The 18526-nt window shown below is 44.5% G+C and overlaps 1 protein-coding gene across 11 annotated transcripts in view; it reads right to left on the bottom strand.

Annotated features, from left to right (window-relative positions):
• GPATCH2L (G-patch domain containing 2 like) overlaps positions 1-7639 on the bottom strand; it is a 39281-nt gene extending 31642 nt beyond the window's left edge. For 5 of the 11 annotated variants that reach the window (XR_010028297.1, XM_063160243.1, XM_063160251.1 and 2 more), the window contains exons 1-3: positions 7584-7629; positions 6813-7129; positions 6037-6707 (exon numbers count right to left, since the gene is read on the bottom strand). Coding sequence is in view for 10 of the 11 variants with exons in the window: in XM_063160243.1 (XP_063016313.1) it covers positions 6037-6695 (659 nt within the window). In the remaining variant the exon portion in view is untranslated. Of the gene's footprint in view, positions 1-6036; positions 6708-6812; positions 7130-7384; positions 7528-7583 lie in introns of those variants that run through there. The other 6 variants (XM_063160244.1, XM_063160246.1, XM_063160245.1 and 3 more) reach the window with 6 other exon arrangements.
• Between the last annotated feature and the right edge of the window lie 10887 nt (positions 7640-18526).

An 18526-nucleotide genomic window follows, 5' to 3' on the forward strand; every position in this document is an offset into this window, starting at 1 on the left:
AAAATGTATCAATGCTGCATCACTTGAAAAAAGTAGAATCCTGTATCTAGTTTAGTTCTAAGTTATCAAGAAGTAATTAATAAAATGCCATTTGCCTCAGGTACTAGAATTAAGAACCTAACTATGGCATCATGTGGAATACTCACCAGGAAATTAAGTGCAGTTAAAAACACTGTCCTTGGGTCACTTAACTCAAAACCCTCCTAAGTTTTCTATTTCAGATTCCTTTTCCTCAAAAATGTTACACTATCACACAGCCTCCTCCCCCACCAACTTGTATTTTATGTGGAGTAAGAGCAGCTGCGACGTTTACAAATCTCCAGCTAAATACCTTAGCACAGCATGACTTGATCCTGCTTGGATCAACCTTGATCAACACAACCTTGTCATAGCATTTTGCATTGCTTTGCATTTCCTGAAGCAGTTAGAGAAGATTTAACTCTTGAACAAAAGAATAGAGCTAGAAATTAAAATGTAGAAAGCTATTAATTGACTTGCAAAGCTTGACAAATATTTGTAGCAGAAGTACCTGCTCATGTCAGAGCCAAGCATCTGAAGGTTTTAATGCTGACTGGAACTCATTCCTCAGACACTTCAGGCAGTACTTCCTCTGATTTAGCTGAGAGATACCAGGACAAGCAGAAACTACTTACTGCCTCCTCCCTGAGCACTAAAACCTTAGATGTGAACACCAGGTGTAAGTCAGCACTAGAATCAGTCTCCAATCTGGGAATGCTCTTTGAAAGTATCTCTGGATGCCACTCTTCCAGGGAAACTGGATCATACTAGAGATCATACCAGAAACCCCTGATTTACAAGGCTGAATAATGAGGGACCACAAAATACGTCACTCCAAAGAACTGCAGGCACAGAATAAAGCTCTATTTTGAGAGCATATTGTTGGTCTTAGAAAACACACTCTAAAGTATAGTCAAGTCAACTCATCATGCTGGACATCTAAAATTCTGTATCTTCATCATTTTATAAAGGCCATTTATACTTAAAAGATGAACAATCTATACAGCATGCTCACCTTACAGCATGCAAGTTAATATCAAATTCCAAATTAATCCATTACAAAGCCAAGCCATGCATTCATCCTCCCACATATACACCACAGCAATTAAGGCCAAGGACTGAGAACCACGAATTAATTGTTTCATCCCAAGCTCTCCTACCACCTGACTGTATGACCCTGGGCCAATCCCTTAGTGTGCCTGCTTTCCCTTTTGATAGCTTGGATAAACAATCTCCACAAGCTGCAGATGTGAGGACCGAGTGACTGCTTCATAAGGTTTCTAGCATCCTCAGAGGAAAGGTGCCTGAGAAAGGAAAAAGCACTGACAAGCATCCAGGTCATATTAACTCTACTTTATAAGCATCGTGTTGCACTGAGAGCTCTTTAGTTCCTTACAGATAAGCATCACTGCCAGTGCTTTACACGAACAAACTTTTAGGGATTTCACCCTATTCACTACCCCTTTTACACTGCAGGGCTGAACACGAACTAGACTCCTATGCAGGCCTTTCTGTAGGTCCAGTAAGCACTGATTAATGACCTCCACTTGCAAAGGAGGCTACTTACCTTAACCATGAAATAATGAATGCTATTGATCCGACAAGCTACTGCTATAGAGGGTTATTGATCACCCAATCTTTGGTTAAAATGGTCCTCATTTAGCAATTTCACTGTCGCAAACACCTGAAGCAAAGCATGCTTATAATTAAATAGTTTGGGGGAGTTAAACTGAGAGGTGATGGACAGAGATCTCAGGTTTCCCCCATTTATTCTTTTGCCTGAGCTATTGTTTGTGTCAGGAGGGATATTGATTTTCTATAAAAATAAGAAAACAAGAGGCACCGAGGGGCTGCAGAAGGTCAGGCTGGGCTGGAAAAGGAGGGGAAGCGGAACACTCTGTCTTTGTCACTTGCCTTCCAAGATAGGAATTTTTTTTTTTTTTTTTTTTTTTTATGGAGAGACTGGCCTCCAATTCATCAGCTTAGCCAGACTCATGAATGCAACTGCAGACTGTCATCAAAGCAGCTCCCTTCCAAAGGATAAAGCAATTTAACTGCACATTCAGGATGAGCAATGGTAACATTCTCAGGCCAGAACATTGTACTGGTTTTGGCTGGCACAGAGTTAAATTTTTCTCATAGCAGCACTTTGGTTCTATGTTTTGGATTTGTGATCAGTGTTGATAGCACAGGGATGTTTTAGTTATTGCTGAGCAGCGCTTACACAGTGCCAAGGCTTTCTCACACTGCCCTGCCAGTGAGCAGGCTGGGAGTGCACAAGAAGCTGGGAGGTACACAGGCTGGACAACTGACCCTGGCTGACCACACTGATATCCTACATCACCTAATGTCATGCTTAGCAATAAAAGCTGGGAAAAAGAAGAATGAAGCCAGGGACATTTGGAGTTGTGGTGTTTGTCTTCCCAAATAATGTTACAAATGATGGAGTTCTGCATTCTTGGAGATGGCTGAACACCTGCCTGCTGATAGGAAATAGTGAATTCCTTATTTTGCTTTGCTTGCACACTATAGCTTTTGCTTTAAGTACTAAATCAACTTTACCTAAAGCTGAAGAGTTTTTTCACTTTTAGTCTTCCATTTTTCTCCCTCATCCCTGCAGGGGAGTGAGCAGGTGGCTTTACGGAGCTGAGCTGCCTATCCAGGTTAAACCACAACCAATACATCAGCATTAAGCCAGTGAAATCTCACAGCATTGGTGGGTCAGTAGAATCCCAAGTTTGAAAAAGTCACAGAGTTTTGGTTCTTGAAAACAGATGAGACCAACTGCATACTTTTTCCCAAGTAAACACACTACTCAAAGTGATTTTTAGACAGCTCTTGTACTATGGTTTGTTCTTCCCTCAAACCAAACCCAGAACATTCTGGAAGCACTCAGTTTAGATCAAAAAGAGAAAAAACTTCAGCACTCAATATATAATTTGCCTTTGTTTTATTATGGCTGCAGGGAATCTCAAAACATTTAGGGACAGAAAGGCATATTACTTCTAACAGTCTTAGCAGCTAATTGTCACCTTTACACAAATGACTGCTTAAACTAAAACTTGTTTCCTTTGTTGTTTCCACAGTTATTTATAGATTAGGCATTGGGTCATGTCATTACCCAATTCAGAACCACCATAATTTCCTTACTGTGTTCCTGCACATCCATCCTTCTCTGAATTTATGTTCATCTTTTGCTGTGTTTGGCAAAAGATTTCATTATATGTACACTTGGATCACAATACTGCAGCTCATCTTCCTCCAGGAAAGGACTGGGCATAGTCCTACAAGCAGACTAGAAAAAAACCCTTTTCCTTGTTAAGAACCCATATCCAAGACTTTTTCAGCGAATGGGAGTTCATCAACGGAATAAACAGGTCTTTGACCTGACTTTGGATAGAAAGCCTTGTAGAAAGCAGAGAAAATACAGGATATTTCAGCATTTACAGATTCATTCCTAAACCAAGAAACTGTCAGTGTACAGGAGGAAAAATAAGATTAAAAAAAAATCCATTCTGAATACAGAACTTAGTTTGCCTGAAAACCCACTTCGTTTTGTCATTTTCCATATTGTTAGAGGAGTGAACAGTAGTGGAACCAGTTCAGTATGAAAGTTTTGTAAATCACCAGATCACCACAGATTGCTTACAAGTCCCACAAGCAGCATCAGTCACCTTTCATCCCATCAGCTTGTGATGACAACCACACCATTTGCTCTCCCAGGCATCCAATTTTCTTCTCCTTTCCTCAGGATATGCCCTTGTCATACATCTGTGAAAAGTACTTCCCTTACTGTACCAGAAAAAACAGCTAGAGCACAGTGGGAGTGAGGCAGACACAGCCAGTTTCACAGCAAAGGGCTATATTTAGAGCAGCAGAGACCAAAGCATGATCCTTCACTGCTGTGAGGGATACTCTGCAGTGAAGAGGGCTGTATATATTACTCCCTCCAACTGTGGCCCTCCCTAGTGAGTCACAGCACAGATCACACATGTGGTGTTGGAGAGGTCAAATATTCCAAGCACTAGCTTTCCAGAGAGAATCCCAAGGATTTGGCAGCAGATGGTAAGTGTCATTTGATGCATATACTTGCACAATAATTAGTCTGAGAGCAAGGGACAACTGAGACAGAACAAAGCCATCTCCCAGCATGGTCCTCAAGTAACAGTCCGGACATAGCTCTTTATTTACTCTTTCCAAGGCTGGCACAAATAAAGGCTGGATGAAAGCCTGCTGGTTTAAATTCAAGTCTGACATGATGGAACAGACTCTGACTGGTGTTTAAAAAACCAACTCAAGGAACACTGTCCATCACTGCCACATCTAGTAAGGGTATCTCTCAGTCCATCACCACTGACATGCACTATTCAGGAGCTGCTTAGCACACTTCTTTTCCTGGACTACTAGCAAACAGCTCTAAGAAGATAAAACTACTCTAACAACTAGCAACAAAAGATTTCCATCCACAAGTTTCTTGTAAAGCCCCATCTCACACCCACTTTTTAGGAACAGCCACTCTTAAAAGAAAAAAGTGACCACTCTGCAAGAGTTATATGCTACAAATCACAACTGACCCAGTAAAAATGCAATAGTGGTTCCCAGACCACAGTGAGGACTTACTATAACCTAAGATTTTCACAGGGTCCCAGAAAACAGCACTGAGAAGTCTGCAATTCCAGCTATTATCCACAAAGCCATAATAATGAAGTGCCATCTATCCACTCTGACAAACTGCAGGAGCTAGACTGTCACAACACTTAATTGAACCTCAACATATGAACAATCATACTGTATCAAAGAGTTAGACTTTCCAAATACACTCTCCTCTGATAGTGACTACTACAGTGCTTGAGAAAAGAACATGACAACACGACAAACACAGACTACTCTGTATGTTCCTCAAGCTTTTAGAAGTCAGCAGCTTAAGGACTTCCTGAGTGGCATCTTTCATCTGGGCTGTAATGTTTAACAGCCCCTGATATGCCTATGCTCCACATCTCCCTTTTGAACATATTTAAATTTTGACCTCTAAAATGTCCTGCAGTAGAGCGTTCCAGACCGCATGTTTCATGAAAAAGAATGCTTTTTGTTTGTTTTAAATGTCTCCTCAATGTCTGCTGTTCTTACACAATGATAATTAGAAAATCAGTGATCACATGTGCTTTTTGTATGCCATTCATTAAGAAATTTCCTCCATTTAATTCTCAGCAGCTGCCTCTTTTCTAACCTGAAAAATCTCTTCTGACAGAAGCAGTTTTATGATCCTAAACCTTAGACAGAGAGCATAAAAGTCACAGTTGGAGAAAAAAATTCCCAAGGGCAACGCAAATTTAGACCACGACATTTACATGATTTATTTTAATCTCTTGTATGTGATTCTGCCACAAATTCATCAAAGTTCTCCAAAACTGGACACCAAGACATCAGACTCCACTGATGCACAGTGTTTAACCTGTAAGTAACATAAGTTGCCCTCAACTTCATCCTCTCACCACATTCTCCCCATGGCTAGGCTTTAACGATCAGATCAAGAGCAGAAATGTAGAACTGCAAGGAAGGTTAGACTGAGGTTCACACAGCACCTGCACAGAGGGCCAGCAGTAATGATGGGAGATCTGATCTGTAATCTACCACTACTTAAATGCTGAAAATAAGAAACTGAGATCAGCTTGTACCAATCATGCAACACAAGTGCCAGTTGGGGGTTTACTCCCAGAACCACTGGCCACAAGCATGCTGCAAGGCCACTGACATTTCAGAGGACTCTTTGTGTAACAGGAGCCAGAAACCTATCAGCTTGCCAACTTCTCAAGGAAGCATTCTGGGTCATCATACAATACTGACAGGAAAGACTCTGAACAAATCTACATTTTAGAAGCAGCTGAGATATTTCTCATCCTCACAAAAAGAGCAGCATTGATTAATTTTAAGAACTTCAAAAAGCAAGGCACAGCATTTACAAGCAGCTGCAAGCAAGGCAGCCATCTGACTAGCACAGGGAAGAAACTGAGATCTCACCATTCCGACATGTTTTCATCTGAACCCTGTTTCTGATCATCGGCTTCACACTCCATCCGCTCCTTCCTTCCCCCGTTGCTGAGGAAGGGCCTGTTCTCTCCTGACTCGCAAAGGCCATGACTGGATGATGTCCAAGGGGCATTCTCTTTCCAGCGTGAAAGACGCTGTTTCTTGGCTGACTTGAACCTGCAGCCCCTCTCATAGTTCCACTCTGACACCCTGAGCTTTTGCTGAAGACTGGCAGCCACCTCTGATGTCACACGTTTGACTTTCCGTCGGCGCCTGAGAGGTCGGCAGGGCGCATTCTCTGTAAAGGAGTCTGACTCATGCCACAAGTGTTGCTTGCTCCTCAGGGTGGCACTAAGAGCTGGATGCCGTTTGACCACTGCCATGTCATCAGAGTCACTGAAATTAGCTGTCAGCACCTCACGGCAATCCTTGACAGCTTCGTCCAAGCTCGACTCTGAGGCCTCACTGTAGCAGCAGGCATGTTCTGCCTGATGTGTGAAGTCTGACCGTCGCTTACGACCCCTTCTCTTGCGAAGCTGACGCCGCTGCTGCCGTGGGCTTAGCGCCATCTCTTCCCATAGCTCATCCAGTTTGTTCTGCTCTGAAGTCTGCTCTAAAGCGGAGGCCAAGTCATGCACCAGTTCATCCATTGGCAATGCCTACTAAAAATGACAATAATTAGCACCAAAGATAAATACTGTTACCAACACATCTCTGGACTGTAGTATGCTATACCCTTTGTAACATTAAAGGAGTTGGACACTTACTTCGAAGTTACCTGGCAGGATCCAATGCAGGACAACTGCCACTTCTTGGCAGGGTTAAATCCTTTCTGCAAGGGTTAAATCCCTCTTCTAGTCATGGTGGCACAGATGTCTCTCTACTGCAGGTTGGGTTGAGTGCTCTGTATCTGAAAAGGCTTTAAGGTTCATCTTTTGTGTTGAAGCAGCATGCTTAATTACACATCCCAAAGGGTATGGAAGCTGGCAACTAGTTTTTGCTACCGGCATCAGTAAAGCAACAGAGAAGGATCAGTCTGCTTGACAAACAAATTGAGTCTTCCAAAAGTACACAAGCAGCAAAGCTGGGAGTAAAACAGATGGTAAAACAGGTAGTTTGCAAGCCAGCACCACTTCAGCTATAAAGCAAGGCGCACGGGACGCTGGGCTCCTTAGAACAGGGTGTATGAGACCAAGCCCCACTCCTACTGCCAGAAAATACCACCCCTACACCTCAGGGCTGTCAGTGTGCCAATCCTAAAGTCCTGGCCAAATCCCTCATCTCACAACACCCCTCTCCCTATGCATTCTCTTCCCACCGGGCTCAGAAACACCCGCACCTCCAGCCCGGTGAACTACACACTGCCGCAGGCCGCCTCCCTTATTCCTCAGCGACCCGGTCGCACTGGCTCCCTTCTCCACGGAGACGCCGCTGCTTCTGCCCGACACGCCCCAGCTTCACCGGGAAAGGCCGGGAAAACTGCCCCCACCGCCCTGGACGCGCAGCCTCCTGCCGGACCTGCCCGCGACCCCGCTCACCGGCCAGCGCCCCGCTCCGCCAGCCCCTCGTCAGCGCCGCTTCCGGCCTCCCCGGGCCACTTCCTCCGCCCGCCCCGCCCGCGGGCGGGGCCGCCGCCGAGCCCTGACGGCCCGGCCGGGCCAGCGCCGCCCCGCCGCCCGGCCCGCCCCCGAGCGCGGCCCGCTGCCGGCAGCCGTGCTCCTCTGTGCGCTGACGCCTGGCTGGTGCCGCCCGTGGAGCCATTGCAGAGCCGTCACCTGCCAGCGGGCAGCCCTTGCCTATACGTAACCTTTAGCTGCTTGGTTATCGTATTTTATTTGTAATGGACAGTAAATAAACTTGGTACTCAAACTCCTCCGTTTCGTTGCTGCCACGCTAGTTGTGTGCATCCTAAATTAAACTTCACAGTGCTGCTCCCCTCTCCTTAAGGCTTGCATCTATTTTCCTTCCCATCGTGCCAGCTTACACATCACCAGCAGCCATCAGAATAAAGCTAGGTGTGAACCTGCCACCATCCAGTTTTGAATAACATTCCGTTTATTTCTCAGCTTTCATGATGCTTCTTCAGCGGTTTGGAGTGGGTTTTTTTCATCGTCGTTTTGTTTTGGTTTATTTTCGGGAATTTTTTTGCTGGATTTTTTTGTTTGGGTGGTTTTTGGAGTTTGTTGTTTTTGTTTGTTTGTTTGGGGGTTTTGTTCGTTTGTTTTTGTTTGGTTTTGGATGGAGGTTGAGAGTGGGTTTTTGTTTGGTTTTGGTTTTTCTGATTGGTTTTGGGGGTTTTTTCCCAGAAGGGTGTTTGGGGTTTTCTTAACTGACATAGCTGCACTCACATTCAAACCAATAGTGGTTCGTTTTTCATGTAATGTTTTACAGTGCAGCATATTGAAAGTTTTGCCAGAGTCCATATCTATATTATGTTTGAGTTATTCTCTTCACTAATTTTGTAAATTAAATCAAAATAAAGTAATCAGATTTATTTAGATGTGATTTATTCTCTGGAAATATATACTACTGCCTATTGCTCACAGATCTCTTTATCTTTTTGTATTCTTACTTTTCCCCCCTTTTCTGTTTATTCCATCACGTTGCCAGGAACAGAAGTTATTCTGAAAGGGTGATATTTGCCAAGACCACTGCTGCCTCCCTACTCCCACCACAAAAGACTGGTGCTGTGTTTGTTCTTCCTCAGTCCTCTGGCACCCTCCCTAGTTTGTCAAGATACTTCAAAAATAACTGAATCCTTGAGTTTGCCATTGATTCCTACACCCCAATAGGACAAGCTTCATTTAGCTTTGCTGAACTTTCTTCCTGCTGTTTATCTAACCAGTCCTTCGTGCCAGTCTGAGCTGTCATGTTAACATTTTCATTTCCTTGTAGTTCTCTATTATTTCCTTGGAAAATAAATATATAAAAAAAGAAAAGCAGCCAATAGGTAGATTTTGTTTTATCCCATTTCCAATAGCTGACTTGATTAAAGTTACTTTATGTACACAAACTTGCCTGTAAAATTGTGTCCTTTTGGGTTTTTAACCCTTTCTGGGGCAGTAACTCACCTTACTTGTTAGCAGCATTTTGTTTTCCCGGCCAGTTTCCTATTTCCAATACAGGGGTTTTCTTTTTACTCTCAGATCTGAGAGAAAATCCCTCCTAAAATCTAATCCTGTTTCACCGCTGCAATCCTTTTTCATGCTTCAGGATATAAAACAGCTACAAAATGTCTGGGTTAGAGAGAAACTCCCCTGATGGGAAGGTTATTCTGTAAACATCACTTCAGAGCTTCTTACCCCTTCATTTCAAGCACTCAATACTGGCTGCTGTTCCAGGCAGGATAACAAACCAGACAAACAATTGTGTACAAGAAATCCTGTATTCAGATATCCTGGGGAGATGGCAGCAGATGCCCATTCTAATTTCTCTTATTTTCCCCTCATTTCCCAACTAGTTCTCTGTTCTCTGTAGGTCAACAAAATGTTTTTCAACTGGTATAAATTTTAATTCACTTGTCCATTATTTTTTTCCACATTCAACACTCAAACCCAAATTTCTGCAGATATTGCCAGCATTTGGCCTGAGTAAAGACAACATACTGGCACATGGGGTCGGTTTTCTGTGAGAGAGATAGGGCAAAAGCAAGAGACAGGATGAAAAAGCTCTTGCAATTGCAAGGGTCCCAAGAACTAAATGGGCACCACAAAGGAGCACTGATGTGGAAAAAAATTTGGAATAGAAGTTCAAGAAATATAATGAGGATTATAATTTGGAATAGGAGTTCAAGAAATATAATGAGGCAGTTGGGATAATCTGGTTTTGAGCAGTTTATGGTATTTCTGTGCAATCTTACAAGATTCACCCTGACATAGGTCAGCAAAAGTTAATTTTGAATCCTTGTCTGCATTGAACTTCATCCCACATCCCTGGCAAATTGTTTACTCTCTGTGCACTTTGTAAGTTGCTTGAATGGGAACTGTCCCAACTTGTCAACACTAGTTTTGCTCATTAAATGCTCCAGGGATACAAAATGTTCAGCACTCTTACCCCACATGGATCCATCACTGGGTTTTGTAAGGGTGTTTTTTTTCCTGCTCAGAGGCTGCGGTCACCTGTGCTGAACTGCTGCTGGGCCTGGAGGCAGGAGAGGGTGTGTTAGTGGTGAGGGACATTTCTGAGGCAAGCAGGAGAGGAAGCTTGGCTGGATGCTCTCTGCTTGTCGTGGCAGCACCTTGGCCCAGCTCCCTCCTTGCTGGGCAGCGGGAGCCGTTCAGCCCAGTAGGATGGGGAGAGCAGCAGGGTCATTGCTCTACCCCAGCAAATGCTCTGCCTCGTCCCATGACATTTCACAGCAAAACCTTCCAGGGGTTAAAAGGAAAAAGAGAGACAGAAAGGGGACAAGAGACAAAGGGAGGAATAAAGTCAAAAAATGTGCCGTGAAGCTTCTTGCAGCAAAATGCGGAGAAAGTCATTTCCAACTTCTTTCATCTCAGAGATGAAGCCACTAAATAAAAGGGCAGCGCAGAACACAAGGGCTTTTAATCTGTCTCATCTCCTTCATAATAACTGCAAATTTTCCCTGGGCTCCTGGGAGTGAGCCTCTTTCCTCTGTCTTTGCCTTATCTCCCCCCTCCATATTTCACAGCCAGCTCGGCTCCCCTCACTCGGCTGCCCCCGGCCTAGTCTCCGAGAGGCCTGTGGGAGCCGCCTGCTCCCAGGGCCTCATTGTTCCCGGCTTGGGAGGAAGCTCAGGGAGGGAATTGAAGGCAAGTCAAAGGGAAACGGCATCATCGCTGCTTCATTAATGGGAACCTTTCAGCAGAAAACATATCAGAGCGAGGTCTTTTCAGAGGCAGTAATTAGCAATTTGGAGCCTTCCCCCCTCAGGAGATGCAGCTGCGATCTAACAAGTGGGAGCAGTGCTCGCCTCCTTTTACGCTTCATATTTATTGTTTTTCATTTTCTCCATCTTCCTTCCATTGTCCAGCCTCCTCCTCATGGCCAGATAAGGGCCCTTTATTAATCACTCTCTTTTAATTCTTCATTAATGATAATAACTTTCTCTGGTGTGCGAAGAGGAGTTAATCTTTCCTGGGTATTGAGAAAGGACAGGGCTGAAAGGGAGGGAGGGAGCGAGGGAGGGAGAAGTGCACGGTGGACAAGGCTGTACTGCCATGCTTCCTTACTGCTCCACCACCTGGAAGGAGTTTCTGAAGACTTTGGCTGTCGAGTTGCAAGTTGCCCTCAGGAAAATCTTGGGCTGTCAGTTTGGTCCAGCTGTGTGGGTGTGCTGGGATGTACCCACTCTCAGAGATCCAGTCCTTACCAGAAATAGGTGTACATTGGCCAGAGGGAGAGACCTTCTCTGTGCATCAAACACTCACCAGCATCTTGGTGTGACTAACCAGCACTGTCTACTTGTCTTGGAAGAACACTCCCTCAGATGCCTTCAAAGCACATTTTCCCAAGTCCAAGTTAAAACAGCACCAGAAAGTGACAGGAATGGTATCTGGGAGGCTCTGCACATGTCAAGACCCTTCTAGGAACTTCTCCCTAGGAGCTGATACAGTCTGCCTTGGATTGCTCCCATCTGGAGGTGCTAGTCCACCAACATTTGTGTGAGGTGATGCCAGGCTGGCTCAGCATGGACAGCCCAGTGTCATAAGCTGGGTGAAAATGGCAAGGAGGGGGAGGAGGCTGTCATGGAGGCTCTGGCTATGTGTGTAAGGCAACAATCACTGAATACCAGCCCCAAGAACATAGCTAGGGAGGACAATCCAAACACACTGACAGAGCTCAGCTTCTTTTCCTGGTGTTTCATACCACTGGGTTCATTCAAACTCCTGCTAGTGAAGGCCATGCAAACTGATCTAGTGATAGCTTTAATAGTGGACCTCATGGTAGCTCTTTCTGAGTAACTGGGCAAGCCACTATCAATTAAGAATATTTTAGTACTACCAAATATGATGAAAAAGGGGAAGAATTCCAATGTCACTAGGATAGGTGGCTCCACCATGTCACTGAGGATTATCAATTTGGCAACAGTGAGAAACGCTGAGGGAAGGGAACAAACCACATGCAGAGAACCCAGGAACTTCACTGCAGAAGCTCAAGTAAATCAGTCAATTGCAGAGACAGCTCAGTGTCCTTCCCTTACAGAGTGGGTCATATCCTAGCTTCACATTCCCATATCATTCCATGGGTGTTGCCAAAGAAGCCAGTAACAGTTCAAATTTATGACTCCTATGGGCGTGGAAAAATGAGTCACCACATGCTCCTGTGACACAGGTTACCCCAACACCACCAATATCACTGTCTGCTGATCTGAGGGAGTTGTTTGGCAGCACTGGGAATGGTACTGAGGGAGTCAGAAAACAAGGGAGTGAGAAACCAAGCTGCTGAGGGAGTCAGGACAGAAGTGGAGAGAGACAGTAGGGAAAAAAAATGTTTTCTCTTTTTGGTGTCATTTGCAGGGCAAATATCCAGTTTGCATTCTTTTACAGACCACAGCCATAAATACTTTCTTCTCTACAGTCAAAGCTCTTGCTTTTGGCCCAACATCAGGATTCTTGCCCGATGTCGGGCCAAAAGCCCAACTGAAGTTGTGGAACAGATAGAGTCAGTTTATTTCTGGTTATTGTTCTACAAGCATGAGGTGGTATTTTCCTAATATGCTCTGGTTCCCAAGTGTCTTTGAGGGTGCAGTGAAACTCAGGCCTACATTTAGGCTGCCAGCATCTTTGGTATCCATTTAATGTGGACTTTAAGGCTTCCTGATAGTCCTGATGATTAGGGATGACCTGTGTTCTAACATGCTTTGACATGCCTGTGTTTAATTTCCAGTGTCCCTAATACACTCCACAGAGATGTCTGAAAGAACTTTCTAGTTATGAACATGAAGTAATATAGAAAGTGGGCCTGGCTTGTCTGCAAAAGTTGTATTTTGATCTTGCAGTGAGTCAGCCTAGTTCCATTAAATGTGGTCTGCATTTTTGGTTTTATTGTTTTCCCACAGCACCTCTACATGAGGCCAAAAGACTTTACTTGTACCCAGCAAAAGGAAGAGATTTTCACACTGTACAACAACAACTTGATTTTGTGTTTTAAAACGTGTATCTTTTCTTCAGACTCACTGAATCAGATCTTCTCTGGTCAAACACTGCTCCCCTGCACTGGAAGGCCAGTAGGGTCTACCAAATCCTCCTCCACCCTTTCTGCCCCAGTAGATGCTCTGGACCTTCTGGGACTGGTGCCTGCCTTCACACATGAGGCAGTGGATCGACAAAGTCCGTCTGGTGGAGACAGAGTGAGCTGAAGTGAGGGGAGCCAGGCAGTTTGTGAGACCTGGTGTGTACGAACCCTCCTTCCAGTACTGAGTGCTGAGCACTGAATAGCAATACAAATCCTACCTCAGTGAGGATTCATGAGGACTCCATCCCTGCCAGCAGTTGGCTAAGCAATTATCATGTGCAGGATCCAGTGTTGGGACTTGTGACAAGGTGCCACGCCTGCTGATACGGCCAAATCAAACTCCTGATTGCTGTGAAGAGTACAGTAAATATAGGTGTGAGGCAACATAAAACAAACATGATTGTTACTGTGACAGGTGAGAGACAAAGTGTCACAGATGCAGAGTTCCTTCAGAAAGAAATTAATAAAATGGAATCAGCTTTACTTGAATTCTTCCATGGAAAGGACAGAAAGAAGGATGTTAATGCTGTAATTTGAAAGCAAGAACTAAACAAAAAGAGATACAGAGGGCAAGCAAGGCAGGAACTAAAGAACTACTAATTAATTGTGGGATTCCCCCTAATCTTGCAACAGAAAGTCTGGTCATGAAGCTACTCATCTCTTATCTAGCATGTTTCATTTTATAATTTTGCTTTATTTAGTGGTTGATCAAGGACTTCATAGGACTGGAATGATCTGGGCTCTTACTGGAGTGCCTGTTTACCTGCCATTACTGGTGTAAAAACAGCAGCCTCAGAGACACCTAGAGGGGCACTTAGCAGTCTACCAGCCAGCTGCAGGGACCTGACTAAATCCCTGAGGATGCTTCAGTGTTCAGAAAAGAAGTACACTTGTCATGGCAGCAGAGAGCAGGCAGTGGTACCAGTGATGCTGGTGAGGGCTGGAGCATTGCGGATGTTAATGTGGTTGGGCGAGAACTGAGTGCTAGCTTGCCCTCAGCAAGAACAAGTGGTGTTTCAAAATCTATAGGCCTCAAAGCAACCCAGCACAGCCAAGTGTGGGCATCACCTGCAAGGACAGGTAAAGCCTGGAGGAGGCTGGAATTATGTCTTTTGCAGTCATAATTATTGCAAGTTTTGCTTCCTGAAAGTCCTCTATGGCCTCTCTTGTTCGTTCCTCTCCTGTTGTCCTTGTGTCTTGTGATTATCTGCCTGTTTGTTTCAGTGAGATTAACTGAGGCAAAGAAGAACAGCAGGTCTTATATAGAGCTGTGGGGCATGTCACAAATCTGCAGGAAGTGGGCAGGCAGGGGTTGCTAGAAGGCCTTATTGAGTGTGTTGTCATTCCTTATTTGAGGGGAAGGTAAAGGTGCCCTGTTCCATGGGTGTGTGAACTTTCAGCCAGGAGCACACTTGTTGGCTGGCTTCTGGTAGGTTGGGCTGGGCCAGATAGCTTTTTTGAAACATGGAGCTATTTTACATATGGATCTATCAATGTGTCGTTCCAGAAAGCAGCCGAGAGGACAGCATTTTCTGAGTCACATGCAACAGCAACTACATCCCTGCCCCAGGCTGTACTTAACCTCCTCCTACCCTCCAGACCAGACTGCAGCTGGGGCTGCCTTCCTTATCTCCATGGACTTGTTCAGTCTTCTACCACTGCTTTCTTTCAGCACAGGGTATTTTCACTCCTTGCCTCTTGTTGCTCAAAATCCAAGTAGAACTGCTGCAAGTCCCTACCTCTGGAGAAGCTCCTCCTCCCTGTCTTTCCTGGCTTTTGCCTGCTGGGTACTGTGGCCTTCTACAGCCATTCCCAGCACTGCACCCAGGCATCCCCTTTTCCTACCTCATCCTGTGGCTGGGGGAGCCTGGGGTGCTGACATTGCCAAGCCTTTCGGAGTGTTGAGAGCAGTTCATGGTAAGGAAGAACACAGCAGCATGGATCTGTGGAGAGGGGGAGGGGAGCAGTCCTGACAATCCCCTTCGAATTATAAACATATCCTCTTTAAATACATTTCTAAGGATAACATTTGTATTACTGCGTCCTGTGGCTGCTGATAGGGCCCTGCTTATCGCCTCGGTCTCTCCTCCTTTCTCTGGGCTCTGCTGGGAAAGGTCCCTATCTGGAACCGAGCTGGCAATCCTCCGCCAAGCAATTGTTTCAGTCCAGGGGAAAAATTAATTTCTGCCTATCATTAATTGAGAGAATTGTGTGGAGAACTGGAAGGGGGGTTGATGGGGGAGTGGGGGATGGAGTGGAGAAGAGAGAGATCGTGTTATTAACAGTGTCCCTTTCATAACCAAATACCCTGATTTCCATCAGTGAGATGAGAGGCTCATTACAGCAAGAAGGTGATTAGAGAACTTGGAGGAGCTATCAGACTAAACAGGAGAGTGGCAGGGAATTCGGGAGGGACTCCCAGCAGAAGGGCAGCTGCACCAACCAACCATGCCCTCTCAGCCTCCCTGCCATCTCCTCCACCTCTCTTCTCCATGTCAGCACCAGTGACCCCTTAATCACATCTGAGGAAAAACCAATGAAGAAGTTCCACAGATCAGCAGTTTTAGTGGCTGAAGAGATGCTTTATGTGGTGGCAGAGCCTGCACACTCTAAACAAAAGCCCACTGGAGCTGTTCAGCTCCCAAAGGGCCACCTTAAATGCCTTTCCCTGATGGCCAAAGAAGATGCAAAGTGTTGGCCTCCCTCCCAGCTACATGAGGAGGTCATGCATGGCTATTCAGAGTGTCCTGCATTAGCTGATCCCTCAACAGGTGGCTAAAAACTAGAACCTCTGACTGAATCACTCACAGAAATTATGGACAAGGGGAGGAAAACTACCCTATACTGTACTGTCATCCAGCTTTTGCACCACTCTTTCTGTGTGTGCTTCCTGAGATATTTCCTCTATTCTAGAGGTATCACTGCTGTGATACAGCCCACCAGCCCCCAAGCCATCTCATGTACCATGTTTATGTCTTCATGAATTTCCCGTCCTTCAGCTCACAATCACTCCCCTGACAAATAGCTACAGAATCCCCTTGATTCCTGACATTGCTAGAAATAACTTTCTCCCTCTTTGTGAAGGTAAGCAGCCTTGAAAATTTATCCAGCCCACATAAGCACTAGTGGATGAGACTAGGATAAAAAGTTGAACTCCCACCTTGAATGTGAATGATTCTATGAAAAAACCCTATCACTTCAATTTTCATTCCTTTTTCAATATAAAACTTTGGTATCCCAAACAAATTTTGAGTGGACAGGAAGATAATAATATTTCAGCTAAATTAGAGTAATATAACCTGTTACTCTCACAGTTAATATTAATTAATGCTTTAGTTATTATGAATTTTTGCAAATAATGTACTTGAGATGGTCAAAAATCTGGTTTTGAGATGACAAAGGGTCTTTGGCAAGGTCCATATGGGAGAGAAAAGATGCAACAGAGAAGTCAGAGTGTCGACTGAGCAGCTGCAGATTGAAAAACTATGGAATCTGGACTTTCCTCTTCCTTTGACAAACCCATTCCTCTAGATTCAAGATGAGGGGCAGTTTGTCCCCTATAGGCTGCAGGAAAATCAATCCATCATAAGACTTACAATAAATTGATGTAAAACCAGAAATACTTCTCACCTAGATCACACAGGAGACCATGACAGCAAACAGAAGTGCTCACTGTCACAGTGTATAAAGTTCTGCATACAGTGGCACAAATAATCTCTTCGAACTCCAAACCAGGCAGATCTCCTACCCCTTCTTAGCTTAATCCCATCTATGCGTGACCATGTGTTGACTTCTAGTAATCTCCAGCTCCTCAGGGCCATCCAGACAGAAGCAGAGAGAAGCAGACCCTCCACATGAGGCAAGGCCTCCCATTTAGCATCAAGTTTCATTGCTGACAAATAGAGGACATCTCCAGGAATATATGGTCTCTTGGAAAGCAAACTGGAGGGCATGGTGATCACCACCAAGATCCATTCAAATCATTAGCAGGTTCTCTTCATGCACATATTCCCATAAGAAAATTGTTGGCAATGAGCAAATCATTAGCAGACAGTTAAAAGTAGCTCCAGAACCAGAGTTAGAAACCTTTCAAACCAGAATGATTTATGAAAGTCTGTATATTTAGCTTTTTTAAACAAAGTGTATATTTCTTGCTGTTTTCTTGTGCAAATCATCAGTAAAATGGAAGTGGAGAAGAATGTTTGTCATAAATAGCTTGCATGTTTAAATTCTGGGTTACTCATGTTGTCTCCTTCTAACGATGCTGAAGGCTTAGCCTAAAATTTCTAGTATCATCAGTCAACTCATTCATACAGAATCTTCTTCTTTATTAAGAGGTAGCTCTGCACTGATAAACTTGATAATAAGGCCAACATAGGCTTCTTGCCAGCCCCTCAGCTAATCTGACCTCTGGCCAGAGGGGTTCTGGAGATAAACTACAACAGCACAATAGGCAGTCTGACCCAGGGGCTAAGCACTCTGAACAGCCCTGACAGTTGAACACAAATACACTTCTGAGCTATCATTCTGCACTCACATTGCCCAGGTTCTCTTCAATCTAGGCATTGCATCTCAAACAAAAAGTGATCAAGTATTTGAAAAACCCTCTGCTACTATCAGTTTTCTTCCTCAGACAGTATTCTGTCGCCAACTTTGCAAGGCTTCACCAATGAGGTCTGAGGAAGAGCTTGTATGGTTGCTTCTCATCTCTCCCTCTCTGTCCCTCTGTTTGTCTCTCTCCCTCTGTAGCCCATCAGAAAATAGAGGCTGTGCACTGTCAATGCAATGACTAGAGTCAGATTTAAAGAAGAGAGCATACCTGAATGCCACCAATGCATTTGCATATATTTTAGCGAGCTAGTCCTCTGAAACCCTTCCTGGTGCTCACACTGCCTGGGGACTGCTGGGTGACGTAGAGGCCCTAACAATAGGTTAGGTGAGCCCTTGGAGAGAGGGGGATAAGGATTGTGGTACTGAAAATGAGTTTATAAGGCAACTCCATGTTCTGATGATCTCTGCTATTCCAGGAAATCCCAGAACAAAAGTGAGACAGACCCTATTCTGACATTGGGAACATGCCGTTCCAGCATATTTCTTCCAGTTTGGCCCAGAGAAAAAAGTGAGATTAGTCAAAGTTATGGAGTGAAAGAAGTATGACACCCATACAAAGAGGGACAGGTAAGCAAGCAGAGAATGTGAGAGAACTTCAGAAAGAAGTTTGAAGAACAGATATGTAACTACAAAGGGAGAAGAGTATGGGTGAATTAGACAGAGAGAGATGGAG

This window comes from Melospiza melodia, chromosome 6, assembly GCF_035770615.1.
Source record: "Melospiza melodia melodia isolate bMelMel2 chromosome 6, bMelMel2.pri, whole genome shotgun sequence".
NCBI classification, from domain to species: domain Eukaryota; kingdom Metazoa; phylum Chordata; class Aves; order Passeriformes; family Passerellidae; genus Melospiza; species Melospiza melodia.